This window comes from Penicillium chermesinum (assembly GCF_028974085.1).
Source record: "Penicillium chermesinum strain IBT 19713 chromosome Unknown utg000009l:1.0-952002.0:1.0-954369.0, whole genome shotgun sequence".
Taxonomy (NCBI): Eukaryota; Fungi; Ascomycota; class Eurotiomycetes; order Eurotiales; family Aspergillaceae; genus Penicillium; species Penicillium chermesinum.
The window spans coordinates 494,141-521,192 of record NW_026695319.1 but is presented as its reverse complement, the minus strand read 5'-3'; the positions used below and the strand labels follow the sequence as shown (position 1 = coordinate 521,192).

General features: G+C 52.3%; 10 protein-coding genes across 10 annotated transcripts; 5 read left to right on the top strand and 5 right to left on the bottom strand.

Annotated features, from left to right (window-relative positions):
• Positions 1 to 1,719: 1,719 nt before the first annotated feature.
• Positions 1,720 to 2,085, bottom strand: N7468_010626 (uncharacterized protein; the record flags this gene model as incomplete). Its single annotated transcript, XM_058479921.1, has 1 exon — positions 1,720 to 2,085. The coding sequence occupies one exon, from the start codon at positions 2,083 to 2,085 to the stop codon at positions 1,720 to 1,722; it is 366 nt and encodes a 121-aa protein (XP_058325444.1).
• Positions 2,086 to 2,828: 743 nt separating this feature from the next.
• Positions 2,829 to 3,092, top strand: N7468_010625 (uncharacterized protein; the record flags this gene model as incomplete). The annotated part of the gene is made up of 1 exon (XM_058479920.1): positions 2,829 to 3,092. One exon carries the CDS (start codon positions 2,829 to 2,831, stop codon positions 3,090 to 3,092), a length of 264 nt encoding a protein of 87 aa, XP_058325443.1.
• A 2,961-nt stretch (positions 3,093 to 6,053) lies between these two features.
• On the top strand, positions 6,054 to 9,251 carry N7468_010624 (DNA-directed DNA polymerase POL5; the record flags this gene model as incomplete). Its single annotated transcript, XM_058479919.1, has 5 exons — positions 6,054 to 6,422; positions 6,482 to 7,070; positions 7,125 to 7,939; positions 7,994 to 8,293; positions 8,346 to 9,251. 5 exons carry the CDS (start codon positions 6,054 to 6,056, stop codon positions 9,249 to 9,251), a joined length of 2,979 nt encoding a protein of 992 aa, XP_058325442.1.
• A 470-nt stretch (positions 9,252 to 9,721) lies between these two features.
• Positions 9,722 to 9,976, top strand: N7468_010623 (uncharacterized protein; the record flags this gene model as incomplete). Its single annotated transcript, XM_058479918.1, has 1 exon — positions 9,722 to 9,976. One exon carries the CDS (start codon positions 9,722 to 9,724, stop codon positions 9,974 to 9,976), a length of 255 nt encoding a protein of 84 aa, XP_058325441.1.
• An 874-nt stretch (positions 9,977 to 10,850) lies between these two features.
• N7468_010622 (NAD(P)/FAD-dependent oxidoreductase) lies at positions 10,851 to 12,998 on the bottom strand (the record flags this gene model as incomplete). Its single annotated transcript, XM_058479917.1, has 13 exons — positions 10,851 to 10,908; positions 10,955 to 11,103; positions 11,163 to 11,199; positions 11,251 to 11,309; positions 11,358 to 11,390; positions 11,442 to 11,577; positions 11,624 to 11,661; positions 11,712 to 11,781; positions 11,832 to 11,997; positions 12,052 to 12,226; positions 12,288 to 12,425; positions 12,494 to 12,725; positions 12,787 to 12,998. 13 exons carry the CDS (start codon positions 12,996 to 12,998, stop codon positions 10,851 to 10,853), a joined length of 1,503 nt encoding a protein of 500 aa, XP_058325440.1.
• Positions 12,999 to 13,499: 501 nt separating this feature from the next.
• On the top strand, positions 13,500 to 15,227 carry N7468_010621 (uncharacterized protein; the record flags this gene model as incomplete). Its single annotated transcript, XM_058479916.1, has 3 exons — positions 13,500 to 13,632; positions 13,691 to 14,797; positions 14,872 to 15,227. The coding sequence occupies 3 exons, from the start codon at positions 13,500 to 13,502 to the stop codon at positions 15,225 to 15,227; spliced, it is 1,596 nt and encodes a 531-aa protein (XP_058325439.1).
• A 174-nt stretch (positions 15,228 to 15,401) lies between these two features.
• N7468_010620 (fungal specific transcription factor domain-containing protein) lies at positions 15,402 to 17,717 on the bottom strand (the record flags this gene model as incomplete). The annotated part of the gene is made up of 4 exons (XM_058479915.1): positions 15,402 to 16,250; positions 16,319 to 16,588; positions 16,855 to 17,414; positions 17,657 to 17,717. The coding sequence occupies 4 exons, from the start codon at positions 17,715 to 17,717 to the stop codon at positions 15,402 to 15,404; spliced, it is 1,740 nt and encodes a 579-aa protein (XP_058325438.1).
• Positions 17,718 to 20,333: 2,616 nt separating this feature from the next.
• N7468_010619 (MOSC domain-containing protein) lies at positions 20,334 to 21,433 on the bottom strand (the record flags this gene model as incomplete). The annotated part of the gene is given in 2 exon segments (XM_058479914.1): positions 20,334 to 21,059; positions 21,071 to 21,433. 2 exon segments carry the CDS (start codon positions 21,431 to 21,433, stop codon positions 20,334 to 20,336), a joined length of 1,089 nt encoding a protein of 362 aa, XP_058325437.1.
• Positions 21,434 to 22,385: 952 nt separating this feature from the next.
• N7468_010618 (uncharacterized protein) lies at positions 22,386 to 23,364 on the top strand (the record flags this gene model as incomplete). The annotated part of the gene is made up of 2 exons (XM_058479913.1): positions 22,386 to 22,831; positions 22,887 to 23,364. The coding sequence occupies 2 exons, from the start codon at positions 22,386 to 22,388 to the stop codon at positions 23,362 to 23,364; spliced, it is 924 nt and encodes a 307-aa protein (XP_058325436.1).
• Positions 23,365 to 23,788: 424 nt separating this feature from the next.
• On the bottom strand, positions 23,789 to 26,388 carry N7468_010617 (ATP-binding protein; the record flags this gene model as incomplete). Its single annotated transcript, XM_058479912.1, has 3 exons — positions 23,789 to 24,294; positions 24,343 to 24,828; positions 24,891 to 26,388. The coding sequence occupies 3 exons, from the start codon at positions 26,386 to 26,388 to the stop codon at positions 23,789 to 23,791; spliced, it is 2,490 nt and encodes an 829-aa protein (XP_058325435.1).
• Positions 26,389 to 27,052: the final 664 nt, after the last annotated feature.

Below are 27,052 nucleotides of genomic sequence, written 5' to 3'. Positions count from 1 at the left end.
GCCAGATGCTGATGTGATACACAGTGTAGGTTGACTTGCTATCGACGCCGAAATAACCTAACGGGGAACCTTGAAGCCCTAGGGATGGCCACCGCTCTCAGAACTGCCCAATCTATCAGGATGTTTCCTCTTTCTCTCCAGCGAAATCCCGACCCTAAAAACCCAGATCCCACACCCAGGTAACCACCGACTGGGAAAGGAATCTGCTCGAAGTACCAGGAGGGATCACAGAGGCATGGCCAGGCGGTGCGGAGGTCCGGGAAGTTGTCAGCGGTAATTGGAGGGGCGGAGAGAACAGCTCGTGGGCGGGCTGAGGAGGGGGGAGGACGATGCAGGAAAAGCTAACTACTGCGAGAAGTATGAGCGGGAATGGTCCACCACCGAGTCGACCACGATGGGAGTTTTGGCGGAGAGTGTCGAATTGGTCGAGAAACGTGGAATGTCAAGAGAAAAGATCAAGAGAAAAAAAAAGGTGGAACGAAGCGGTTAGAAGAACGAAAGTCATGAAGCTGAAGGGATGGGTCTGTTGCAATGGCAACGCGAGTGGGGAGGATCTCCAGATAGTGTATTGCGTACGGTAACGGAGGATTGGATGATGTTACAGGCCTAACCTCCTACGTAATTCTGCGGCGGCACCAGGGCAGGCACTGGCTCCGTACTATACTGCGTATGGCCAGTGGGGCCCTTCGTGCGCTCCAGGTACGATCGCTTTGGTATGCAAGCTATTGGTGCAAGTTGCCAGTCTGGCGCTCCATTCAGTATCGATGCGCGGTCGCATGTCCCTAGCCCCGAATTGTCAAGGGGAGAAGAATTAAACGCAATAATTTTCCCCTTTGGGAAAAATCCGCCTGAAAAAGAGGATGAGAAAAGCCCTGCCGTATCCATAGGGCAAAACCCGTGAAGCTCCTCTTTGGCCCCAGCTCTTGGTTGCCCGGGCTCCCTTGCCGCCCATTGTCCAGACTACCGGCTGCTCAGCAACCTCAGCGCCTATCAGCGCCGGCTTTCCTATTCTCCCATTCCTTTCCTAGTGCACGGTCGCTTGAGGCCTTATCCTTGGCGCCATGTGCCTCGGGCTACCCGGTTGCTCTACTATTACTTAGCAATTAGAGTCAAACGAGGGAGCCCCCGTCCTACAGCTTTGCCCCCCCCTGGCCTGAAGCTACCCAGCTCCCAGAATATGGGGAACTGAACCATCAAATCCACCGTTCGAATGTAGCAAAAAAGGCCGACCTGTGAGGGAGCTTCATTACCTGTGAAACCGTTTCAATTATGTTTCTATCCACTCGGCCTCTCGGTCCCAGCACTGGAGGAAGCCCTAACATCAGAAATTTTCTTCTCGTCTCTAATGGGGCTTGTCACACTTTCTACTCCGTAAAATGGCTCTAGAATGGCGCTTTCGGTGCGTCTTCCATGGGTCTTCGGGGTCCACTATAGCAAAATAGGGAAAGAAAAATACAGTTGCAATAAAAAAAATTTACTAAGTAAAGATCCGTCGCCGGGCTCCCAGTCCCGTGTCCATCGAACGAAAGCCACACCACAGCTGAAAAAAAAGGTAAAAACGGAGCACGATCGAGCCTAAGGAACCCAAGCTCCACCCCCGTTCCACCTCGGAAAAATTGGCTTCAGGAACCAAACGAGGGCTCAATGCAAGTGATGCCAGGATCGCCCATGCAAGGGAAAGCATGGGTTGCCCCCCCCAAGGGACTTCTGCAATAAAGATCAGATCTCACTGCACCCAGATCTAGGGTCATCACAGAGCATCAATGGCTGGAAATCTATCTCCAGTATTACAATATGCAGTATGCTGCAATTCACGGCCTTACTCGGTATCTCCATAATAGGCAGCACTAGTCCCCTCGGGGTCTCGTGAATGGTGGGCTGTAACTTCAACTGGAGACGATCATTCCCGAAGGCCGGCGAGTTGTCGGGGAGAAGACGGCCGAGGAGGCCAAACGAACCCGCATCGAAACCTATTAGCATCGTCTCTTCAGGGGAGCACATCTCCGGGGTCGAGCCTGAATCATGATTGGGATGGCCGGAATTCCTAAGTAGCGATTCATGGCGTCGAAGTGTTCGTCCCTGCATGATCATTACCCCGTAGGGCAGGGGGAAGACCACGATCGGAACTTGGGATTCGCTAACCCCACTCAGCGACCGTTTGTGCTGAACCTAAAAGGTAGCATCGAGCAAGGAATGAAAGGTAATCTGACACTAAGCATGGAATCTGGTTGTCCAAAGGGCCCTTGAAGGTCTTCATGGCTCCCCTATACTCAGTTACCTTGCATTCCAGTTGATCAAGGGTCCGCGAGGGGAACGTTCAATGTCGCGCATCCCTTCCGTAAGCCCCCTTCGTAGGAGATTTTTCTCTTTAATTGCTATTCAAGGGCCAATTGTCGGAGAAGTTTTATCACTGCAGGAAAATCAGTTCCAACGATTCCCCAGGGGACGATATTTGGTGAATCGTGTTTCCCCGAGATCTCCGTGCAACGGACAAAAACCAGTTACGGCTGGATCGGTCGGGGCCAGATGTCGACCATGCACTAATATAACGTCACTAATCTTCCAAAAAGCCAAGTCGATGTCCGGGTCAATCATGCTTCGGCTCCGAGGATGAGCATAGTCATGTTATGTATCTGGAGCCCCGATCTGGGATGATCAACACGCCCGTTCTTAGTATCCTCGGCTCGTCGCCATTGCACCAGATGCGTGTTTTTACGATATGTCAATGGAGGCGCCCCGACTTGGGATCCAGGCGCCGCTTGTCATGCTCCAAATGGAAAAAGAGCTCCGACTGGACCTAATTTGCCACCGAGTGAGGCGGCTCTTCGATGGACCTGAAACTGCTAGCGGATGGAGCCCGCGACTACCAACCACTCGCGAACGCGCATCAGAGGAAACCCCATTCCTGCACCCCACGACTATCTCTTTTGGGCTCTGCTCTGACCCCTCTTTTCTCGAAACAACGGCCGAAGTGGCTGCCGTCGCCGGGCATCCCACCGAGCCACATCACCGTGCAGTTACCGGTTGAGCCGTATCATCTGCAACTCGCATCCCGCATGCTTTCAGCCCGTGGGAAGTCAACCATGCGGTGAGGACTCGCACGGTGCACCCAGTTCTCCAGGGTCCTTATTTCTAACGCTGGATGCCCAAGTGGCCTGAGCCGCCCGTGAGGGCTACGTCACCGAGACATCATCGCTCATTGATTTATATTTCCAAGACTTTGACCCGCGCGATCGGGGCTCCAATTTTCTAGATTTCATGGGGCTGCTAGTGCAATACTAAGGACAAGAATATCTCTCATGACGTTGATGCCGCTGGCCTGGTTCTGACCATTCAGAGATCGACGTCTGATCAACAAAGCGCTCGATCTCTGGGACGCGTTCGTGTTGTTGATGTATGGATTTGGCAATTGCAGATGCAATGATAGCCTCGCCTATCGCACCCGCGCATGAGGAAGCACCAATCAGGCTCGCAAAGCTGCTGCACTCGTCGGTAAGCTGACCAGGATATCCCGTGTCCTTGAACAGCACACTCGGCTAGTCCGATCGCTGTCGCTGCGCCACGCCTGCATCGTTCCCTGGAGGTGGGGTAGGGCAAAGGTTATCCATGATGTGATCCGTCAGCTGCGTCACAATGCCATGTGCAACGGACCAGTGGTGTCAAGACTCCAGCCGATGTGTCTTGTCGCAGCTGCGGGGTTCATCACATTTTACTTTCCGGGCTGCAGCAGCTGCAACCCCAAGTGTCTGGGCCCTTTTCCCCTCTTCGCCTTATCCGTGATGTCAGGCGCGTAGCGTAAACAAACCGGACTTGGCAAAAACGCGAACCGGATGCGGGATCCCGTGACTCCATGTTGATTCGGGGGCGAGCTGAATCGTGATGTCAGCCTCCATCGCGATCGTTATCTTGAATTATCTTGATTCTCGACGGTGCGTATTTTATTCTGTGTATCGGCCAATACCCGTAGTCAGCTTTCTCGTGCTTGTCAGGATCGTCCTGTTTACCCTCGAAACTCAAAGGGCCCAGACCTCCAGCCGCGAGCCTTCCCCGGTTGAGACTCCTGATTTCCCAAAAAGCTCAAGAGTCCCCCCCCCCAGTTGCGCGGACAACTTATTAATTTTCCCCCGGAGGCCCCCGATCTGCAGCACTATTGAATGGCCCGGCTGCCACTACCCATGCGGTGTCCCACGTCCCTCGGCTTCGTGCCTGTCAGACGCCTACACTTACTCTGACAACCCCCTGATCGTGGTGCAATGGCGCCCTAGCGACCGGTCTACTCCCCTAAACGCTCTGGTCGGTCCCCCACTCCAGCTCGCACAGCCCCGATTGCGATCTGGGGAGCTGACTAGCGGGCTTTCCGGTAGGCTTAAAGCTGTGAGGATAATCTGGAGGGCTCGGGATGGAGAATATGTCGCTGGTCTTGGCTTTGACAAGTATAAGTGAGTCAGATTTTAGTCGTCGCTCACAGCCGATTGTTGATTGCCCGGTCAAAGAAACTAGGGAAGCTTCAAAGCCAGGATTCTATCTATCGGATTTCTGAAACAGGAGTCCGTAGGTATTGCATGGAGCCCCGCCAGAGCAATCGTCGCCCTGGAGCTTTCCGCGGCAGCCGTGGCCTAGCCCAGTCTAGATTATCCGGACAATCGTGCACACGCCAATTCGACGTCCTCCGTACATAATAATATTAGAATTGGGCCTCCACGGAGAACACGTAAAGTCCGAATATTCCTTCGAGCAAAATAGAGCTTCTTAACATCGTGCGGGAGTACCTGTCATCTGCCCCGATGCAGGTCCCTCGCCACGCCAATTTATGCATGCACCCCGACAAGGCTACGACATAAGGTTATTATAGGAACGGCGAACGATTGACAGATCGCAAAGTTTTTGCCATGCTCACGATATGTATCACCGTTGGCGCCCGTTGCTGTGGTTGCGATGTCTATGCAGTATCCATTCGGTGATATATCCAGAGCTATAGTTAGGCCTGTAGGCAACTATTATATCCACAACTCCAGCATACTCCATGCACTCTCTATATTAGGACGATGATGGCGAAAAAATCGCAATCCTGTATTTATGGGCTTATTCACGTATCATATCCAAGGTTTTGCATCGCCTGATTCTTGTGTCCGCGAATGCCGCCGGCGTCTTGCCCACTTTTCTAATCAATATCCGGCGCCGCTATCCTGCCAGCTGGCCCGACAACGGTGAGCTCGGACGGTGAAGACGTCAGCTCAGTGCATTTGTGGACCTTTGATTTAAAAATTATGGTATTCAGGCTTTTGTCGCTGGTCGTCTTGCTTCGTATCGGCTGAAATTCGATCTCTGTACAGCCGTCGGCGCGACGCGGAATGCGACCCCTGAGTACGTGTCCAGTGAACGGATCAGGTTTTCAGTTGGCTGAAAGGCCCAGAACTGGTGGGCTGGAACTTTGCAATCTTCAAGCTGTATTGATACATAGAACAGATCGTTAAGTCGACGTATAAGCTCCTAGTAATATGCCGCAGTTGACTTTCCATCCTATTCAACTTCAAGTTCGGTGCTGCCATCCTAGCTGATGGGATCATTAGGATAACCACAAGAGTTTTGTTATGAATTAAGTCCAGTGCTATCAATTGTTGGTCTGCTCTCGATGATCCGAAGCTCAAAGTGGGCTCAAGAAACCTTTAGAGAAATTCAGTTACATTTCAATGCGCGACGACTCGGTGTACACCCGATGAGTCCGCTATATATTTGCGGACGGCTGTCACCGTGAAAAGTAGTGCTTCCCTAACATCACCAAAAAACCTCTCAAATATTTCGAGTATTAGCAAGATACATCCATGAAGGCCTAGCTATACTTTCTATTAGATACGGGAGCCTTTCGAATTGATTTATTACTAAATGGGTCACTACAACTGTCAATGGAAACTGCAAAGTCGTCGCAAATCCTTATCAGCTTATCGCAGAGCACTAAGCCGAAAAAGGAAATCGAAAAAATGTTTCCCAAGCTTCAATTCTAAAGGCGCGAAAGCCACCACCAGGCATTCTCGGCATCCATTCACCAGTCAGCAATGGCGCCCGACCACACAACCAAGAAGCGACGCCGCGAGCCTTACAACGTCGACACAAAGCTTGTGGAGATCTACGAGGACCTCGCCAGCGAGAAGGACGAGATTCGCCTGAAAGCTGCGCAAAGTCTCGTCTCGCAGTTCACGCCGGATAAGGCACCGGCTGACGACCAGATCAAGAGAACCCTGCAGAGGCTCTTCCGCGGTCTCTGCAGCAGCCGGAAGGCAGCGCGGATTGGCTTTTCCATTGCGTTGACGGAGATCCTCACCCAGATCTTCTCGACTACCCGCGAGTCTTCAGAATTTGGTATCGCCGATGTGCTTAAGATTTGGGAGTCGCAGTCCAATTCTTCGGGAAGCGAGTCGGGACAGGTAAGGGTCTTACGTACGGCATGCAATGATGCAATTGTGCTAAGATATTCTCGTAATAGGAGCAACGCGACCACCACTTTGGCCGTTTGTTCGGTGCAGAAGCGATCATTAAATCCAACATCCTCTTCGAACCCTCCGTACCCTTTACCGAATGGAACAAGGTGCTTGACCTCATCTTCGAACTTGCACAGAAAAAGCCGTGGCTTCGTGAAGAATGCGGCTGGATCCTCTATCGCTGTGTCTATGACCTCGCCGCGCGTGGTGCCGACGCCAAGTACGTAGAGGCTGCGGTGCACTCTCTGAGCGCCTACGATTTGGTCCGCTGCCCCGAAGGTGTCGCGGTTTGGCTCGCTGTCAAGGACATGTTTCCAAACGCTAGCCTTCCGAGCAAAGCCTGGAAGCACGATGACCCTCTGGACCCTAAGGAGCGCAGCAGTTTGTCCAAGATCATGAAGGAGTCTTCTTCAGGAGATTCGCAGGGCGGCGGCCAGGGTAATCCCAAATCCTCTGGAGTGTGGAATTCTAAGCTTCATTTTGCTTGGGATGCTGTTATTTCTCGCACGAGTGACGTGTCGAGGGATACAAAGTCCAAGTCATCCAAGTCTTCGCGCTTGTCATTCACCGATTTCTGGGTGGAAGTTGTGGACAGTCAGTTGCACTCGTAAGATCAACAGGTATTGCAAAAGCTAACACTCGCAATAGATGGACTTTTCGCGTCGTCGTCTTCCGATGAGCGAAAATACTGGGGCTTCCTCCTCTTCAACAAAATCCTCAATGAGGGCTCAGAACAGCAGGCTGCTCACATCTTCAGCAAAAACCTCGTTCGCTGCCTTACAAACCAGCTCGCAGTGGAGGACCGCTACCTTCACCGAATGGCCGTCAAGGCCTCCAAGGCAATCCAGGCCCGTGTGTCTAAAGAGCCTGGATTCGCTGCCGCTGCAGTCCGCGGGTTGATGGGGGCGAGCGGAGCCGTGAACTTCGACCAAGCCACTAAGACCAAGACCATTGAGAAGATTGTGGCAGATGCCAACCACGAGGCCTTGCAGGAAATTATTCCTCTGTTCGAAGAACTTCTCCGACGCCCCGGCACAAGCGACGAAAAGGCCGCTGCGTCTAACCGCCACTTCATCGCCAACCTTCTGCTCTCGATTGTGCGATCAAAGGCGTCCACCGGTAATGATGACTCGGACGAAGACTATCAAGCTGTGCTTGAGCAGATTTTGGCTATCTTTGTTCGCTTTGCGTACTTCATGATGAACACCGGTGACCCTGCCACCGCTCCGGAGCCCGTGCTGTCTCAGGTCACCCAAGAAGTGTTGCGCAGCAGGATCAATTCTGCTTTGAACAGTCTCCTTGCCTCGCAAAAGTATGCGTCGTCCATTCCCTATGCAGTCGTGAAACAGATTCGCGATGCAGCGAAGTCGGAAGAATATGGCAAGTTCATCATCTTCATCGATGATAAATTGCAAGAGTCTGTGAAGACTGCTTTCAAGTCTTTGAAGAAGCTTTCTAGCAAGGTAAGAAAAATGCAATAACTTTTACAAAGGGAAAATCGTCTAACATCCTTGCAGGAGAAGAAGGGAGAGACATCTGGCATCGGTGCTTTCAAGCTTCTCTACTCGATGACCGTCTTGCAGGTGTACAATGGCGACGCAGATGCAGTGTCGATGTTGGATGAGCTCGAATTCTGCTATTCGAAGTTCTTAGGTGACGAGAAGACGAAGGACAATGCTGATGCATCGGATGCCTTGGTTGAGATCCTGCTTAGCTTCGCCTCTAAGCAATCGCAGCTTTTCCGTCGCATGAGTGAGCAGGTCTTTGGGGCCTTTGCCGACCAGGTCACTGAGAACGGCCTGGAGTCTTTGATCTCGGTATGTCATGCTGTTCCTTGCCAGATTATTGTATCGTCTAATTTTTCCGCAGATTCTGGAAGCGAAAGAAAGCTTGGCTGGCCAGCAAGAGATGTTTGATAACGACGAGGATGACGATGTCGAAGACGTGGAAGAAGCCGACGATGACGATGATGCGGAGATGATCGACGTCGATGAGGACGACAGTGACGTTGAAGTCATTGAAGCTGGAAACGCATCAGACTCCGACAACTCGAATGAAGAAGAGTCGGGAGACGAAGGAGAAGATCCTGCTGAACTCGCAGACTTCGAAGCCAAGCTCGCTGCAGCACTTGGCAACTACGGCGCTGACCAGGATCCCAATGCGGACGATTCCGACGCCGACATGAATGACGACGAAATGGAAGCTGTCGACGACAAGCTGGCACAGGTCTTCCGCGCCCGCAACAACGCCGCCTCTCAGAAAAAGGACAAGAAGGATGCCCGCGAGAACATGATCAACTTCAAGAACCGCGTGCTGGACCTGCTCGAGATCTTCGTCAAGAAGTGCCATTCCCGCGTTCTGGCGCTTGATCTCCTGCTTCCTTTGCTGCGACTCACTCGCCGAAGCACTGTCAAGCAGATTGCCGACAAAGCCAATTCCGTTTTGCGCGAATACACGAAATTGTGCAAGGGCCCCGCTCTTCCCAAACTCGCCGACGACATTGAGCCCGTGTGGGAGCTCCTTCGTGCTATTCACAAGGAGGCTAGCCACAGTGGTCCGCCGACCCATTCGACTGCTTGCAGCCAGGCCAGTCTGCTTCTGGTGAAGGTTATTGTTGGCCACGACAAGGCGTTGATTACTGGCGTGGTTGATATCTATGCTGACACTCGAAAAGACCAGCTCTGCAGCACCAAGTGCCACGTCCAGCCTTCGTTCTTCACGGACTGGAACAACTGGTGTGTGTCGGCAAGCAAGCAGTTGAAGAGCCAACAATAATGCGCGAACGAACCTGTATCGACTCCGTACCCTTTTACATAGCTCTTAACTGCAAGAAAGCGATAAGCTATCAAAAGTCATCTTATAATCAATCATTATTTCCAACCATACAACCCAAACCCAAGTACCTTCGCTCTATAAACCCCTCAGCATCTCCGCCAGCCACCTTATACCTCTCATCCCTGGCCGTGACAGCAGCATTACTCTTCGCCGTCTTATCAACCCCAATGCCCAACTCCCTCCATTCTCCTTACCACGACATTCCTCCCTTCTTCCCTCATCTTCTCCCCTGACTCATCCTCAATCGCAGACGTATCCTGCTTAGCCGGAAAAGACACACATCTGCCGGAAACCCCTCCACTGCCGCAAAAGCCGGCGACACGCGCGGATTCCTGGGCTTTTATGGTGCGGTGCTTGTCGCGTACTGGGATGCGGAGGGTAGAGCCTGGGGTTTGGTCTATTAGGGAGAGATGGGCGAGGAGGAGGCGCGTTATAGAAATGATGAGTCTGAGGCGAAGCTAGCGGAGGTAGGGGAGAGGACGGCCATGGGGCTGGGCTGCGCGATGGATATTAGAATTGTCTTTGGGCGAGGTGCGTTGATGATCGCGGTCCTTAAGTCAAGGTATACGTATCAGGGCTGGGGGATTAGACCTCAAATTCCTGGACAGGATACTCGGCCTCGCAGGGTTGAGGAATTGGGTAAGTTCACGGCGACCACGCGCTGAGTTTGCCAAACTTGCTCGAGAGTGATGAAGAATGCAGCTGCGTCGACGATTGTCTCCCACATGTCATTCTTCTAGAATGGTAATTAGCATTGACCAGACAAAAAGCCTCTTCCGCATGTACTCATGAGCTTGTAAGAATTGCGTTGTGGGCTGAGCCGAGGGTGTTGGCTCAACCGGCCGTCCTTCTCACGAGGACCAGATCCAACGCAGTGACCATCGCGGAGTACATTGCATACGATTCAGGCTTTCATATCATAAAGTCCGAACATGTTAGTTCCTCCTTACCCCAAACTCAATCCTGACGAGAGCTACGGCTAAGCCCGTTTGATTTACCACCGGGCATAACCTTGGAAGGGTAATAACCCATTATGTGATGGACAGGTTCTTCGCGCCCGGGAGTGAACCGGGGTCGAGAGTGACAGTGCTGGTCCTGGTTCACCGCGATTCTAGTCTGGAAATAATTGGTACATCAAGTGTCTTATCAACATAATCAAGCTTTTGAGGCTTTAGTTCACCCCGCTGTCCCCACTCCGGTCCCACTTGGAAGTCAAAAACGTCGGAATTGCCGTCTTTCCAGCCGCCACCGCAATTTCGCGGGATTTCCGTTCCCAGAGAGCGAGATGGTTCAACCCAAGCCGAGTTCAGTGAGAAGAAGCCTTATTTATGCCAAAGCGAAGTAGAAAATGCAAAAAAAAGGAGGCTGAAGTGAGCTATTTCTATTTCTAGAAATCTAATATGCAATGTGTGTCTCGGAGCAATGCAAAGCTTCGAGCAGGCGCATCGGGCCAGAATCTGATGCTAGCTCCGGATACTAGAAATGAAATCTCCATGATCCTCTGTTTTACAGCTTCGAAGGGGACCGCTGCGCTGACTGTTAGTCCCCGGGCCGTGGTGCTTTCTGCTTACCCTTTCGAATGTAAAGTCCTTTGATGCTACTCGCTGTTAGTATAAGGTATTCGATGTCGGATACGGAGATACCCACGTTCAGCCAACTTGAGCTTCTTCATATCTCTGGGGCCTTCCTCGCCCTCAGACAGGCCGTTGTTGGGGTTGCCTTCCACGACGGAACGCCACTTCCAGAGAGGCGTGAACTGATCGGGGACGCGCTCGAGTTGATTCTTGACGTGCTAAAAGATGTCAGAAGTTGAAAGGGAAAAAAAAAACCAAAAAACGGAGGGATACATACTCGACCAAGGATGGGCAGGAACTTGAATCCATGTCCGCTGTGAAAACGTGAGCATCGGCATCGGGTATGTTGGGAAAGAGAAGCTTACGAGCCACCAGTGCAGATGAAGAGGGAATCAGAGTACCCGGGAACATAATCAATCACAAACTGCCAAATTTAGCCTCTGTAGCCAGACCAAGCTATGTCGGTACTTACGTGGTTGTCAATGCTGTCCGTGTACCAACATAACTGCGAGGATCAGCAAACCGTCATCCAAAACCAGGTACGGTAAAGGCATACCCTGCTGTCTGTAAAGCCAAACTCCGCCAACTCAGGAAAAGCGTCGTAAATAACTCGCTTCATATGTGAAAGGGGGTGAAGGGGTACGGTGTTGATCTGATTGTCGCTCCATTTGGTGCGGGGGGTCGAGATACGCCTGGGAAAATTAGTCACTGCGCATTCAGCTGATCGCCAGGACATACAAGTTGGGCGCAGTAGGGTGGTCTTGGAAGTTTGTGTACTGGGAATCAAGTCAGCGTGCGGCCTGGGACAAAGAGCGAGCGTGCTAACCTTGCGCCCCCGGTAGCCAAATTTGAGACGGCCACTCTTGCTGATCGGGAAGCCTCCTCCCTGATAGTAACTTGCAGAAAGGTTAGCATGCATGTCAATCGCTCGTGTCTGCGGACCTACTTTTCTCCCCCCCCCCGTCGGTACGACCATACTGGGTAATTGTCGGGATGGAACTTGTCCCGCAGATCTTGTCGGTGTGGAGGAATATCAATGAACATGACGGTCCCAGCGGTCGCTTCGACGGTCTGGTGGGCCTCAGGGATGATCGAAGCGGTCCAGCTGCCGGCTGTGAGGTCATTTGATTAGCGGAGGATCTTCACCAGCTCACGGCCGACCTTACCAGCCACGATGACAAGATCACCGGTGTGAGTGAGACCATCGACAGTCTTGATCCCCTTGACTCGTTTGCTTGAGCCAGTGTCTTCCACCATCAATCTGTCAATTTTGCCTGCGGGGTCTCCGAGAACGAATTTCACTCCTAGTTTCTCGCACAGAAATCGTGCATACACACAGGCCTATGCTCAATGGTCAGATCGCAACGCTGGGAGATTATCCCTTCCTAATACGGCGACACACCTTGTCCGCGATGGTGATCCCCGCGTTGATGTCGATAAAGCCATTGGTGTTATTTCCGTTGATCCCATCGAGCATGTGGTACTTGTCTACCCATTTCGGACTGATGTTGCGCAGCCGATGCTCGTCGTTCACGTCACCCTAGATAGGTTTTGATTAGGGGCTACATCTATTGGAGGAAGGTTTAGAGTTTCAGATGTCAGACATACTTTGACAAACTGCATCTTTCGAAAGTCTGGGGCTGTTTCCTGCATGGTCTGCAAACTCTCTTTGTAGAAGTCTCGCAGCTCCGAGCCCTCGGCAAGAAAGTAGCTCCCACATAAGTAGAGCAGCTGGTCCTCTGGGGACAGCCCCGGAGGAAGATCTGCAGCTGCACTCTCCTTGATCCTCGTATTCCAGGACAGCCAGATTTCCCGCGCCTCGATTGCGAGGTCTTGGTACCTAGAGCGTTGTTCAGATCCTGCGGGGCCTGCGATGCATTGAATTGGGCAAATGATCTTACACTTGCTCCTCCCCGTATGCCATGCGGAAAACTTTGTTGATGTCTGCAGATGCACCATCGCAGCCATTGGACGGGTCATAAAAATTCTTGTCCAGCGTGCAGCGGTCGAAGATGGTGATGTTCTTGTATCCGCTTCTGGACAGCCACAAAGCCGTGCTCAGACCGAACACGCCTGCGCCGACGATGATGATCTTGTCGTCGGAGGAAACCATGGTTAACTGTTATTATCTGCCCACTGCCTTATCTGGCTTGACTCCGGGTGATTATATAGGTCAGATACAACGAGACAGCCGGGGATCCAGTGCGGGAATTCCGTGACGGAGCCGTCCTGGTTGGATTTCTCATTGGCACCTCGGGTTCGTCCGGTCCAGCGACATGACTTGCGCCTCTGATTGGCGTCTCGGACGGTGCCGACTCCACCGCTATCTTGCATTTCTTAGGTTTCTTGGGTTTCTTTGTTCCAATCAGCCCGGACCCATCTGATACGCGGCACCTTCCATTATGGGGCAGTTCTCGGGCCATCAAAGACGGGGTAAACGAAGCGGAGAGATAAGCTCCACTGAATCTACACAGTAAACCACGGTGTGCAACCGCAGATGTGCCAGCTGATGTCGCTTAGCATGGACATATAAAACCCTGTAGCTCGTGGCTTTTCTTTCCATGTGGTTTACCCCTCCTCGCTTGCTTACATTCCACACAGCTTCAAGTTAAGTATGGGGTTCAAGCTCTCCGCCCTTGTGCCCGCGGGCTATGGCAAAGCTATTCATAATGCCCCACGGGAGGTGATTTTCAACCGCCAATTGATGTTTTCAGCTATCGTCTATGCCACTGCGGCAATTCCGGCGAGTAAGTTCCAAATGATCACCAAATTCCAGCGCAGAGCGTCTCCTAATGCGAGAGGTAGCCTGGGACCAGGGCTCTGCATCGGTCGTCCCGTCTCTTCCAGGATTCGAGAAAGCGTTTGGGATTTCATCTGGTGCAAATGCGGGCCAAATAAGGAACTTCATCTCCATTGTCTACATCGGATATGCCGCTGGTGCAGCCATGAGCTTTTTCATCAACGATACTATCGGTCGCAGGTGGTCTTTCCGGCTGTACACAGCGATCTGGATCGTGGGGCAGCTGGTCGCTATTCTCACCCCCACGCTCGCCGGTTTATACGCTTCTCGCATCATAGTCGGAATCGGAATTGGATCGCTCAGTGTGACTGGCCCAGTATCGATTGCGGAGATCGCCCCGCAGGAAATTCGCGGTCTCCTAACCTCCTGGTATGTCGTTGCAATGAGCTCTGCACTCCTAGCCTCCACCTTCTGCGTCTACGGAATCATCGTGCATGTCGCGGCGAGCAAGCTCCAATACCAGCTGGTCTGGTTCCCGCCCTGCATCTTCATGGCCTTCATTGTCATCGCGACTTTCTTCATCAGCGAGTCTCCCAAATGGCTCATGGTCGTCAACAAACGCGAGGAGGCTGTTTATGAAATGTCAAGATTACGCGGTCTACCGAACGATCACCCCCGAGTGGTAGGCGAGATTCTCGAGATCCAGCACGTTCTCAGCAATTCCGACTTCGGAGTGGGCGACCGCCGACCACCATTGGGGACCCGACTGAAGATTATCGTGAAAGAAACCTTCACTGTCCCTTCCAATCTGCGCCGTGTACAGCAATGTCTGATGTCCTACCTGCTGGCTCAGTTATCCGGAGCCAATTCGGTGACCTCATACTTCGTCCCGATCCTAACCCTGGTTGGTATGGGTGGCAACAAGTCTCACGATCTCTTCTTAACAGGAATGTACACTTTGATGAAACTTTGCTGCACGATCATCGCATCTTTCTTTTTCATTGACGTGCTCGGCCGGCGCAAGTCGCTTTTCGTGGGCGCCACCATCCAGATGATCTCGGATCTCTATCTGGGAATTTTCATCAAATACCAACAGCAAGGTGCGGTTTCGCACTCCGCCTCGCAGGCTGCTGTTGCAGCTCTCTTCATTCATGCGTTTGGATATGCCGTCGGTAAGTTTGATGTCTCATGGAATCGTCCCATCCCCTACAATACCTCCTTACTTACACCTCCTCGCCCCAAAAAGGCCTGTATACTCTCCCGTATGTCTTCGGTGGTGAGCTCTGGCCCAACCACCTCCGCTCCTTCGGCGCAGCCCTAGGACAGACGTTCCACTGGCTCTTCTTGTACGCCATGAACTTCGGCACCCCATCTCTCCTCGAGAAGACCAACAACTGGGGCGCATTTATCTTCTTCGCCGCCTGGTGCTTCGTCGCCCTGCTCTACGTCTACCTCATTGTGCCTGAAATCTCCGGCCTCAGCGTCCAAGAAATTGACAGCCTCTTCAAGGGCCCCTGGCTCAAAGGCTACGGCAGAGTCCGCTCCGCATCCGGTCTCGAAGGCGTGGAGCCTACGAAGACCGACGAGGACCCCTTGCCGTAAGTAACTACGCCCCCTTAAAGTTCTGACATCCCCACGAAAGACACCAAAATAACAAATCCACCAGGGACGACAGCAGCACCCGGAAAGGCCCGTTGACGAATGTATAAAGCTTCTATGAACTTACGATAGGATTGACATGATAATTTTGACAAATGACACGAAACCTCCCCCGATTCAGCCCCACTTTGGCTCAAACCCCAACCCTTCATTCATAGAATCTCCCAAAAAGTCCATAAAAAACCGATCCACCCCATCCAGTAGCTCGAAGTGCTCGATCTCCGTCATATACTGAAATGATCCTCCCGCCGCCGGCCCCGCCGTAGGACTAGCCGCCTTCTCCACCCCCTGCTCCGACACCGCCGCCATCGTCCGATTCGCCAACGTATCCAGAATATCGCGGTACGGGGCCGCGCCCTTCCACCGCTCCGCGATCACGACCAGGACCATCAGGCAGTCTGTGCAGGTACTGCTAATCTCGTGGAACTTGGCGCTGTCGCGGACCCCCGCACAGCTCCACAGGCAGTGCAGGTACGTCAGCCCGGCCAGGAAGAGGGTGTACACGGAGCCCCAGGTGTAGTTGACGGGGCGGCCGATGTACTGCCGGCGGTACTCGTGGCAGATGGTGGCCGCGGCGGCGGAGCACTCGCGGAAGATGCGCTCGTCGGAGTCTTTGCTGGCGAGCATGCCGCGGTAGAGGAAGAGGATGGAGTAGGCGTGGTTCAGCTCGAACCATTCCTTTTTGGCGAAGATGGAGAGGGCGTTGGGGCGGGGTGGGGTGGGGGGAGCGGTCTGGAGCCAGGTGTCCAGGTCTTTGCGGAGGACGTCGATTTGAGTGGCGCGGGAGTGGGGGCTGGTGGTGTTCGTGTCGGAGTAGAGGCTGGCGTGGATGCGGGCCCAGAGACAGCGGAGGCGGAAGACGTGGATGGCTATCGTGACGGTGGATGGGGGGTCGAGGTGCGGGTTGCGGAGGGGGAGGTCGTGGGAGCTGTCGGAGAGGTCGGTGTCGTTGACGTCTAGAGGGAACTAGGGGAGGATGAGAATGAGAGGAAGAATGGGAGGAGAGATTGAAGAGGGTGTGGGAGGGATATTACCTCGACGTCTACTTCGTGGAGAGACAGGCAGAGGGGGCGGCCGAGTTTGATGGCTGCATCGCAGTCGATGCCATAGGCGCACCAGAATACTCTTTTTTGCATCTCCAGCTGGAGGAGGTTGGATGTGCGGCGGAATTTGCTAGGGTTGCGGTGATAGCCCAGTTCGATGCATTGGCGGACGGCTAAACCGGATAGTTTCCTGTCGTGGTGTGAGTGGGTGTTGGTTTGGGCGAAGTTAAGTGAATGGATGTTTTTACCATATAGATGGGCCTGATGGCGAGCGTAATGAGAACATGCAACAGCATAAGATGCCCTGGATCGCTTCGAGGTTATCCAAGGAGAGGACGAGGTCCATATAGTATCGAGCGGAACTGTAGAGTTCCTGCAGGATTGTTAGCTCGATCGAGGCACGGCAGAGTCAAGAGGGCATGGCATACCTGTGCTAGAGATGCCGAGTTCGGCAGAAGAAACGCGCCGACAGCATAGACCTGCATCGATTAGCTTGATGGAGACGGAGCTCGGTGTGTGAAGCTCACCATGTTGATGAAGTACAACGGTGTGGCATCGAATCCAGTAATATTGGGTGTTTCCTCGGGCAAGAGAACTTGTCGTTCCCAGAGCCGGAACGTCGGCTCGTGCAAGAAAGGGTACTGCGGATGGATGTTTTCGAAATAAGCATTACTTAGTTTCACACCGACATCGTATTCTGGTAGGAGGCGGGGAAGTGGAGCCTCGATTTCGCCGCTATTTGGTTCTGAAACACGACTGCCTTCTCGAGACGTACTTTGATTGAGGCTAGCAGCCACAACCTGTGAGAAGGCAAAGGCAGACGAGGAGCCCAGATAGTGAGGCTCTGCGCCTGTCGCATTGAGGGTGAGGAGCCCGGCATTCGATGCTAAGCTTCTATCTTCACTCCGTTTCATGGAGGCCGTAAATGGACTACTATGCTCTCTTGGGGATGCCGCCGCCAGCTTCGGCGCGGGTTTCGTGGACTGCATCCCCAGCAGTCCCTCGAGCTCCGCTACGCGTTCTTCTAGAGACTCTAAGTAATTCCGTGGTTGGCGTTTTTTGGTAAACGGGTCTTCCACGAGACACGCTGTGCTTGTCATATTAGCGAGTTGATCGCCGCACAAAAGAGTCTTTTAGACAATACATATCTACTGGAAATACAGACAGACTTACTCAGTTGATATCTTGCGCAATTTGCGCATGATGGTACATGGTCGTCACACTATGTCCGTTAGCTGAGCAGGCCCTTTCAGATTCTCTTGGTAGCAAGGATCGCGCATACTTTCAGCTTCCTCTCCTTACAATTCACGCACGCGACCTGGATCCTACTGCCCGTCCGAGGGGGCCGCTGGCTCTCGCTATGAGGCCTTTTACGGTAGTTGTTGTCCATGACGACGGACCGGAAATCCCGGGGCGGCCTTGTGCTGGCCATGGGTGCCACGCTTTATATTTGACTGTGCGAGAAACGCCTTTGAGAAACGCCTTTGTGATGCGGTAGCCAATTAAGAGCCGCTGGCAGATAAGATAGCGCCGGCCCTCATTACCCTAGAATAGGAGAAGCCGGTTAACCGGGCGCGAATTGTGACTGTGGGGAAGCACCGAACAAGGGTATGATCCGACTATTTCCAAATCATCTTAAACTTGGGGCCAAAAGGGCGCACAAAGGGGGGGCCATGACCCAACTGAAACTGGAAGTCTGACAGCTCTTGATAGGCCACGCGGAGCGGCCTGTCAGGTGACGGGGCTTCCCCGCGGCTTCACTGTTTGTTTCGTTTGTCTCCTGCGGCTGCAGCTCCTGTCTCCAACTTCTTGCTTGCCCTAGATTTCTGCCTCAAAATAGGGTTACGCAGGTTAGGTGTGCTGGTTTCCGAGAGCATGTGCCAAGGTCTGAATTGGGTTTGGAGCCAAGAGCCTCCGAAGCAGCCAGTGATATCAATCACCCAACCTGTAGACACTTCCTGGGAATTACCAGTAGATCCTAATTTGCCCCAGGGATGAGGCTTGCGTGGCTCAGGCATATTCTGTATGAGTTTTCACAGGTCTCTATGTCGGCAGGAGAGCAGTCTTTGAAGAAGTTTCCGAATAGAACGTATATTGTTACCTCTGTAGAAAGCTGGAGGAGAGACCAAGCTTCCGGACACTTGAACATTTCTCTCAATTCTGACTCCCAGATTCCTCACGCAATGATCGAACAAGTCGTAGATGGGAGATGTTCTTGCTTTTACGCTTCAGGAGTCGGCAAACCCCTTTTGAGGCATAGCTTTGACTCTTGTCCAAATCTGGATCGTTACTTCCCATTTTGTCGCGGAGGGTGTACTTTCCCGCCTGACTCATGTCCTAGGTGCTTGCACTCTTAAACAGAACAGCACGCTGGCCAAAGAGAGTATTTGATCGCAAGGCCGCAGTGCCACTTATCCTAGTGATACGCAAGAAGACATCGACTCGCAAATTGAACACCTGAGATTATCGTCACCCTAAGAGCCCTCAGAATGTTGTCTCCGTGTTCGCTTCTCCGACTGCCGTGCGAGCTGTTGCTGTCCATACTGAGATTTTTGTTCCCAGAAGACTTCATTTGCCTCGGTATCTGTAACCGGTATCTCTACTCGTTATTTGCATGCGAAAGATATCGCAAACACGGAATGTACTCCGACTGTCCGAGCTTGTGCCTCATTTCGCTAGCGCGGAGGCCGAACGCTGAACAGAAGTGGGGACTCCTCCAAAGGCTCGAACGGGACCTGCCAAAACATTTCCCTTGTCACGTCTGCTGTATCCTACATCGGATTCCCGACGCGAAGTTGAACAGAATCATGGGAAGGTACCACCCGCCAGTGTGGCCAAACCTGCCTTGTATGACTGGCCAAGGGGATGTCCTATTAAGATACCCAAACCGGGTCAGGAGTAACACTCGGTCCCTGGGGTACAAGGGCTATCCCTGCGATGGGTATGGTAAAATCGATTTAGAATGGAAGTTCCCCGGAGAATTCAAACAAAAGATTCATATTTCGCATGTGCAACTTGCGATGAAAAGATTTTACAACGGTCCTGAGCACGGGATTGACATAAACTCGCTATTCCCTCTCCAAATACGGCGCTGGCATCGGGGGGATTTTCTTGTCCTCGAAGGAAGCAAGGATATGCGGAGAACCACCTAGTCTTTATATTCGGAGTCAGGATATAGTTTGGACCGACGAGACGGAGACTTCTTGGGCGATTAATGAACACATTGACCCCATATGCCGAAAGCATAGCCATCATCCGGGTTTTCCGCCCTATTCTCTGCCCTATCATGGCCCCTTAGATACTTTGAGGCCGTTCCAGACTTACTGCGTGAGATGTCAGACGGACTTTGATTTTGATATCCGCGAAATCAATTCGCAAGACAGGGCATTGATCTCAACGAAGTACCATAGTTTCGGCGATGGCAAATCCCTCAAGCCGTTTAGAAAATTTGATCGCATAATCTTTGCAAACGGCATGATACTCACATCCATACCAACTCCTACCTACCCCCGGATGGCTTTCGAAAAACAACCCTCCGGTTTCCTGCCCCTGTCTGAACTTTGTGAGAAAAATATTGCACTGATATCCGAATGGAAAACCTCAGAGGTCTTTGAGACTGCGGCCGAAAAGTTTGACGACGCCGATCCTCCCTGGCGGGACTACATTGACAATTCATCCGCTCCTTTGATCACTTGCTGGAAACTATGCGCCGGGCCATGTAAATGCTGGTGCCCATCTTGTACTAGAGAAGCCCTTTGGAGGATCTGATTCAATTCCCGACCGGTATTGCCGCCTGCAGTCACATCGCGATAGTTCGACACACTGGATAGTATTCGAAGGCCAAGGCCCAAGGAAGAGATACATAGATTCTTGGGCGAAAGATCCCTTGAACTGAACGCTAGGGCCTTTTTGCTCAGATACACAAAATGATGAAATCTTCAAATAGAAAACGTGACTGGATAGGTACAATTCAGCTTTGCAAGAAGATACCACCTTGCTTTTGATATTAGAACCCCGTAATGTACCGGTGCTCCGTAGTCTCCTCCAGCACCTCCAGCCGCATGCCCACTTCAATGGAACCTTCATTCCTGGGCGCACTCAGCATCCCAAAACAAGGCTTATACTTGATCCCCTCATCTATCCGCCGATACGACATTAGCGTATTCCACGGCTGCTTCTTATGCTTGACAGCTGAGTCAGGATCAACATTCGGCACCTGGCACCGCGCGCACCGAGCCACGATATCAAGATCCAAACTAATAGGCTTTGAACGGGGCTCCTCAGCATCCTTCGAGACAGGCCCAGAGGTAATCCGCACAACCTTCCAAGAGTCCTCGCTCCACGGCGTCTGCCCTCGGACCACGATATTGGGCCGGAATCGCTCCACTGTAATTGGATCTTCGCCCTGCTGGTTCAACCGCGAGTTCAGTTCCGCGAGCGACGCATCCGAGGCAATCAAGATCGGAAAGACGTCCGGGAACCCGGTCGTCTGCGTACGACCAAGAAGCTTCGGATGGCCATTGCCTTTCAGCACCCGCGGAGTGGGGCCCTTATACGCCAAAGCAACGGGGCGGCCCAGGAAAGCGGAGAACGGGGCGTTGACCTCATCATTATAGATGTAGCCATCCGTATCGTTGTCCCAGATACGCACAGCCGCGATGGTGGTGTGTGCGGCTAGCCATTCTGGCGAGGGATGGGATGGAATGCGGATTGTTTGGAAGGGCGCTTGGGCCTTCTTGGAACGAGTCCGCCCTCGGTATTGGGGATAGTAATGATGAGCTCTTCCCCATCATCGCTCAGCCCGGTCTGAATGCGCGTCATGTCCTGGATCTGGCGGATGGTCAGGAACTCGTGTGTTTTGGCATCGACGAGCATCCACCGCCGATCGAGGTCCAGGCCATGTTCCTTGAGAGTAGTCCGTTGCACCTCGAAGCCGCGGCATGACTTGATTGGGTACATGCGCAAAGCGATGATTTCGCTTGACTGCTTGGGCCGTTGCCATAGCCGGAGGCGAGGTAGAAGATTGTATGCCGATGTTTTGCTGGTCCACCCTTGAGTGCGGGGAGCAGTAGGACTGGGAGCAGGAGAACCAGGCCTACGATCCATGGCATATTGGGTATTTCGTCCAACATTGTCCGCTCTGGCTCAGCTCATACTCGGGGAAAGAGATGGAGGGGAGTATAAGTGGAGTTTCAAGTTGGTCTCGTCCTATCGAATTGATAAGCCGAGTGGTTTTGCCGCGTCCAGCCGCCTCGGCGAAATGTCCGACTGACGTTAAAGTTTTGACGCGCGAGAAATTAATTCTCATATGTGAAATATGTACGGTTGGATCGACATGTACATCTAACCTGCGCTCTCTCGTAGACATCACTTGTTGTCGTTTTAGTCCAGTCTTACTAGAGAAGCGGATCTCAGCTCAAAACAGACACCTTGACAATCTATCACAAGCTACGGCCATGTCAAAATAGCGCGTTTGACACGGCCCAGAGGGTTCATAGTAATGAAGAAAAAAAAATTACATGTGCCCTGGACTGGAAGCTCAATTAGTCTGTCCTGAATTGATTCCTCGAGGAAGGTGTTCGACAAGGGTGTGTTTGTGCAAGACTTTGAAGCCCTATCTCACTAGGCATCACAGACTAAGGAAACCCCCGGGCCATATTTCAGTTAATACCAAGGCAGCCATTGACACTAAATAGGATGCTGAGAGACATCACTAACCGCTTCGAACGCTAGCTTGCCTGTTGGTAGAAGCCAACGCCAATTTGGTCCCCGCCAAGCCGGTAGTCAGCGGGGCGGAGATTGCGCACCGCTAGGCGAGGTGCTTTAAGCCTCATGTAGAAGTCTTGGCTAGACTAAAGGCTCGGCGGAGCGTACCACAAAGTTCAGCTACGGTGTTGGGGCGTTAATATGGAGACGCCCATTTCCTTTACCGAAATGAGGCTCGTGACTGAAGTGCCCATCGATCTGCTAAAAAGCACGGATCTGCCCGCTCCATCCTCCACAAAGAAGTATCCGAGCGAGACATTTCCTGGTCACCAATTATTGATCCAATTTCAAAATGACTACTATTTCGCATCATGATGAGCAATGGACCTTCTTCAACAATGGTCCCGTTACGACAACATTCACACCTGCTCCCACATGCTTGGGTACAGCTGAAATCCTGCTTGGAACAATCGGGTCAGAAAACCCATATATCATGTACAGCGTCCAATGTGATACTACCTCGTTCCCAAACTGCGTGCCAACAGCCACCGCTACCCCCTCACTGGCCCCTGAAGACGACTGGTCTGCTTCTGTCGGGAGCTACTACTCGCCAGGCCTATACTGCCCCTCTGGCTGGGCGACTGTTGGACAGGCCGGACGTGATGGCGACAAGCCATACACCACCTCAGGGGCGATGAGCTGGGGCGCGAAGGACCGGACTCCGTATTTCGACTACATGCCGACGCTGCTGGCGAAGAACTTGCAGCCAAGCGAGACGGTTGCGCTCTGCTGCCCAAGGTAGGTACCGCAAAACTTGTCAGCAAGGCCCACCCACCAAGCTAACCAACCTCAGTGGCTACACTGCGGATATCCTTGGCGGATGCTACAATACTGTTCCTTCGTATACTCCCACCCAGGCCTGCGCCATCGACGACACTACCATACCGGTTGTTGGCTTATCCACTGCCGCGATCACAACGGATGGAACTGTGACAGAGAAGCTCGCCACCACCAGGGGACTTTTCACGAGCCAAGAAACTTATTCTGTAACTTGGGGCTCGGGTGCGCGCTTGGCGGATTACTTGACGCCGTTCCACTATGTCACCGCCGTGACGCTAATTCACCACGAGTCTGATATTCCTGCCACTAGTTCCGCCAAAGATACATCGGCTGGTGCTCCTGAGTCTACAAGTTCGAACGCGGGGGCTGCTGCTACCACTTCAAATGCGGCCGCAAGGACCGGGTCGCAGATGGGTAAGTGGCATGGATCGACTGTCTTTCTCGGCGGTTCTCTTGCGGCAGCTGTCTTAGGTGCTGCCATTATTTTGTGAAATATCATTTGTGATTGCTTTTTACTTCTCAAGAAGAAGAATGAAACCAAAATAAGATAAAAGAACCCACTCTAAGACTCTAGCCTCAGAAGTCTTAAAAATATGTACACAACTCTACTCCTACTCACTTTCACCATCAGATGAACGCGAGGAATCCGACAGATCTGAGTCAGCGGTCTTTTTGGACTTAGAAGATGACTTCTTCGACTTCGACGTTTTCTTCGCCTTTTTCTTGTTGTTGTGTTTGGCTTTTAACTTCTTGGCTCTTTTCTTTTTGAATGATTCGGAGTCACTTTCACTCTCAGTCTCGCTACTCTCGTCGTCATCCTGGTCATCGCCCCTGTCTGTGAAGTCATCGGAGTCTTCTACACCGGGCCAAGTGGGACGAGCAGGCTTCTCCCTGGCCGGGTCTGGTCGATAACGATCATAGTCTGGTAGACTCCGGTCCACATCGTCCCTTTCGGAGAAGGTTCGTTCTGGCACGTTCACGGTCAGACTTGCGCACCGCGGTCAGGTACGACTCAAAGTGATTGCTGGTCTCGACGACCGCCTCAAAATGCTTGACCCGCAGCTCGGGGGTGGACTCCTCGTCTCGCGGCTTTTTCAAATGATCCCAGTCTGCTAGGGCCGCGGCAGTCTGGAACGCATTCTTGATCTGACGCCCATTCCAGCGACTTCCGGCATCCCATTGTTTTTCGGCAAATTTCATGATCTTCTTCTCGTTGAACCGGAGAGGAACATTGGAAGCTTCGTTGGTGCGCTTGAGTCGGTCCACGTTCTTCTGCCATACCTCAAGGGCTCTCTTCTTGCTGAACGGAGGGTAGTATAACGCACAGTGGATTCGGGACGTCGCCGCTTCGTCAAACTGACCGACGCGGTTCGTCGTCAGAATGAGAACACCAGAGTAGTACTCGAGCACACGAAGGAAAACTGGAATCAATGAGCGTTGGGTCCTAGTCAGATAAAGATGATCCTTACCGGAAACGAGACTATTCTGCTGAAGATTTCCCTGAATACGTTCTCCCAGGAACACATCCGCTTCGTCAAGTAACAGTACACAGCCCCATTTCATCGCCATATCAAAGAACTTCTCCAAGTTTTGTTCGACTTCTTGTGCGGTGGTTCCGCCAAGGTCGCCACAAGTGATCGGAAACAAAGGTCGGCCAGTGTGGGCAGCGACACATTCAGCCGTCGATGTCTTTCCGACGCCTGGAGCTCCATGAAGGAGGATGATCAGCCCTTTCCCCTTACCCCTGACGATATCGAAGTCTCGTCGCACAGGCAAGTCCAGGGGATCTGCATCCAGGGGATCTGCCTCCATGCTAGGTTTGGCCCGCGCATGGGTCTTCACCAGTGCTCTTATGATGTTGCGGTGCCGTTTAGGCAGAACAAGGTCGTCAAAGGCATCGTAGTCCCCTTCCTCGATCGTGTGCACTTCCGTTACCAAATCTATGCTCAAAGGATCTGTGCCTTGTCAGTGATCCAGTGCTTCAATCCAGGGATTTCAGGCTGCAAAGGGACCGTACACCACCTGCGGCTAAGAAGGACATATCCGAATACCCTGGCTGGAAGGAGAAACAGGTGATCCTTCTCCATGAATCTAAGATGACAGGGCTCGAGAAGCGTAGTTTCTCCAATAAATTCCAAGTAGGCCCGAGCTCGGAACTCCTCGCCATCATAGCTAATCCCCGAGGCAGGATCATTGGTCTCTGCTTCGTCTTCGTCGATGAGTTGAATTGTCCTATTAAATTCGGGCGGGCAAATGCCTTGGCTTTGACTTCGAAAAGCCATTTCAAAGTCAATAATAACATCACCATCTATCTTTAGAGCTCGAGTGGTTAGTCTATGTGTATTCGGGAGGAAATTGCGGACACGAACCTCTTCAAGCTTGCGGAACTCGTGAGTCGTCATGTTCAGCCCCTTATATCGTCTGTGTGTCCCTCTAGCCAATTCACTGAACCTCTGACCGCGGTGAAGGATTCTCAATCTCTCCGAGCTCTCCAGGTATTGTAGAGGGAAAACCTCTAACGCTGTAACAGGTCGTTCACCAGGGTATAGCACGATAGAGAGCATCCTCAGAACAGGGCGGACAAATTGGCCGTCGTAGTCAAAGTGAAAGCAGTTGATCAATAAGTTGGAGACCGTGGTACGAGAACTTTCGTTTTTCCTGGGAACAACCGACATCCGGCCTCCAGAAACTGAGAGCACGCGAAGCACTTGATAATCAGGCTCTGCGGTAACAATCTCCTGCCCCGGCCAGAAAAGATACCAGAGCTGATGGAATTCGATACTCTCTACAACGCCTTGCTGAGCTTGGTGGTATGTTCGCACTAAATCTGCTAGGTCGTTATCCAAAAGGAAGACCAAGGCTCTGAATCCATCCAAAAGGATTCGTGTGAGATCTATGTAACCATAGGTAGTGTCGCTCGCCACAGTCAGCGTACCGAAATAGTCTGTAGCTATTTCAGTGTGGTAAGCCAGTTCCAGGGGAAGCCACGGTCTGGTAAGAGTGACCATTAAAGCTTCTGGATGGTTTCCTGCCAATTCAGCGAATTGTTCTTCTAGCGCTTTCAGCCGTGCCCGAAATTTCTGCTCGTACGGAATTATAGCTCGAAACGGTGCGACATGATCATAATTGAGAGCCTTTAACCCCATAATATCCTGCATTTCCGAGTGAAGGGGCTCACTCATCAGGCGGATTCGAAAGGGTCGTGTTTCTGTCTTCTCAGTGGCTGATCCATCTGCGCTATTTGGCTGTGCTTCCTCGGATCCCGCCGCGGCTCCAGGAGGATTCCGCGCTCCCACATAGATGGGGGTATCGATAGCATATCGTCTGTATTTGGTCCAAAGATCGTTTGCGATGTAGGTCAGACCCCCACGATAACGGAAGTGCTTGCATGCTTCTTCATATTTTCTCTTTTTGTCGTTCAGTCTGCGTCTGTCTGAAGTGCGTTGAGATAAATCAGAGTCAGAGTCGTCGACAGAATCGATTGACTCGGCAGATACAAGATCCTCGATACCCATTTGTCCTTGAACTGCACGTCCTGTCGTTGTAATTTTACGAAGGTCCGGTTTATCAATACAACCTCAGGCGAGGATTTAATTAGGGCACGTGAAAACAAAAACAGGAGAAGACCAGGCTTCGGTACAGGCTCGCACAAAGCCATCAAGCAAGCGACTCCCATCAAGCGAGATTTATTCCTTTTACAAGGTGGGGTATTCCTGCCCAGGAAAAAGTGGCGCCAACCGGCATTGCCGCTGCATGTACAAGGCGGGGTGAGTCGCGATGCGGCTCCCATCGCCCCAAAATCACTTGCGCCTACCACAGAGCGCCAACACATACAGCTTCCAGTCACTGAGGCACAGAGTTGTCGTCCTGAGAGATACCAAGTCTCCTCGTGTTGTGCACAATATGGAGGGTTTTCCAAACGTCTCCACCTCGGAGGTGAGATGTCAGCTGTGGCTGACGGGGCTGCTCCGCTCGTTTGCAGATAGCCTAATAATTATCAGCACATATAGCGCCCGGTGGTCAGAAGAAGGTGGCGATTGGTTTGCTGAGAGCCAATGGCCCGTATCCCGGGAGATAAGATATTTGTTGCCCGTCACCAACGCCAACGCATCATGACGTGGTGAGATGGAGAGGGTAAGCCGAGCGGGGGGCATGTCAAGAGAGACTGAGCCCAAATCA